The sequence below is a fragment of the Chrysochloris asiatica genome, unplaced genomic scaffold (genome assembly GCF_000296735.1).
Source record: "Chrysochloris asiatica unplaced genomic scaffold, ChrAsi1.0 scaffold00005, whole genome shotgun sequence".
Lineage (NCBI taxonomy): Eukaryota > Metazoa > Chordata > Mammalia > Afrosoricida > Chrysochloridae > Chrysochloris > Chrysochloris asiatica.
Window position 1 is genome coordinate 18,725,428 of NW_006408523.1, and position 1,969 is coordinate 18,727,396.

General features: G+C 37.3%; 1 protein-coding gene across 1 annotated transcript in view; it reads left to right on the top strand.

Annotated features, from left to right (window-relative positions):
- Nucleotides 1–1,969, top strand: part of TGDS (TDP-glucose 4,6-dehydratase) — a 27,132-nt gene that overhangs the window by 6,565 nt on the left and 18,598 nt on the right. The window contains 1 exon segment of the mRNA XM_006832065.1: nt 897–1,039. Within this exon segment, the coding sequence (XP_006832128.1) occupies nt 897–1,039 (143 nt within the window).

Below are 1,969 nucleotides of genomic sequence, written 5' to 3' on the forward strand. Positions count from 1 at the left end.
GTCACTATGAGTCGGAACTGACTCCACGGCACATAACAACAACAACAACAACGATACATTACTGTCAAGATACATATATATATGTATCTTAGTATACATAAACACACATTTCTCTCTGACATGCACATTTAATAGGACCACAAGATCTTCACCGTTATGATAATGTTAAATTGTTTTCCGAAGTAATTGTACCAGTTTCTACTTCTTTGGGGAAGTGGATAAAATGTCCTATTGCTCCAGATCTCACTAAAGCCTAGAGTTGTCAGATGTCTTCATTTTTGTCAGGAATGAGCATCTCATTGTGGTTTTAATTTGCATTTTCTTATTGCTAATGAGGTTGTTTTTGACATGTATTTTCAAAACTGTTTTCGGAATGAGTTTATATTTTATATGTTTATTAACGATTCTTTTAAGGTGATTTGATTTTCAAGTAACTTATCCATCATTTTTATTACTCTCAGCAATATTGAAAAAGCCCAGCTCTCTGCTAGAAGGAACCAGAAGTTTCATTGTGTGTTAAAATTTGAAGGCATTTTATATTTAGAAATGGAAAGACGAGTGTCTTCTTCAGATTTAGTGCTAATTGTTCCCAAAGTCCTAAGCAGCCCAGGCAGTGCAATGGTTTAGCACGCATCTGCTAACTGAAAAGTTGGCTTTTTGAACCCACCGCAGCTCCTTTGGGACTAAGACATGGCGGTTTGGTTCGATAAAAGTTTACAGCCATGGAAACCTATGCATTTTAAGATGAAAGAAAAAGTAAATGCAATACACTTGTACTTTGTTTTGGAAATGGTTATAGTTGGGGTAATACTGCAGTTACTAATCCTGAGTATACTGTCTCGTTCTTTTCTTCCTTGAGTGAACTGGTTTTAACGTTTTTTCTTCTTTTTCTTTAGATCTCTCATTTGTACGAGCCTTTGAGTTTACATATGTTAATGTTTACGGCACTCATGTTTTGGTGAGTGCTGCTTATGAAGCCAGAGTGGAGAAATTCATTTATGTGAGCTCAGATGAAGTATATGGAGGCAGTCTTGACAAGGTAAACTTGGGGTATGTATGTTACTTATTTACCATGTGTGGTGGTGGTTAGGTGCCATCGAGTCAGTACCGACTTACAACAACTTTATGCCCAGTAGAACGAAACACTGCCTGATGCAGTGCCAGCCTCACGATCTTTGAGCCCATTTCTGCTGCAACTGCTGATCAATCTCATCTGGAGTCTTCCTCTTTTTCTCTGACCCTCCACTTTACCAAGTATGATATCATACTCCAGAGACTGGTCCCTCCTGTAAATATGTCCAAGGTATGAGAGATGAAATTTGGCCATTCTGCCTTTCAAGGAGCATTCTGGCTATACTTCTTCCAACACAGATCTGCTTTTTCTTTTGGCAGCCGCTGGTGCTTTTAATATTCTCCTCCAACACATTAACCCAAATGTATCAATTTCTTTACTGTCTTCATTACATTTGTTGGTGTTGTTACAATGATAAAATCTGTTTTATTAAAACATACTGCTGGCTTTTTTACATCCTCTAATTATACAACTGGTTGAGAATCTCAAAAATGTTAATTCTGTTGTCTCTCCTGTTCAAATAAAATGTGCCAACCCAAATGAGGAACAATAGCCTAGACTTGATGATGACTTAGACATTAACTTGACTGATAATGTTTTCCAAAGAGCAGCAAATCTCACATTGCAAAGTGAATGCCATTCCCAGGGACCAAAGTAAAAGTGAGCTAGACTATGGCCTACCTTACTTGGTAACTGCTCACTTTTATCCTCTACTGCGAAGGTGTATTGAAATGGCAAGCAGTGAGTGTGAAATTATTTTAGAATCTAGATTTTGATTTAATCATTCCTGAATGTTGTATTCTCATGATTCCCCACCACCGTCACCACTAAATGACACCCTTCTCCAGTCTGTATTTTTCATAGTCAATAATTACAATTACCTCATTTTCTATTGGT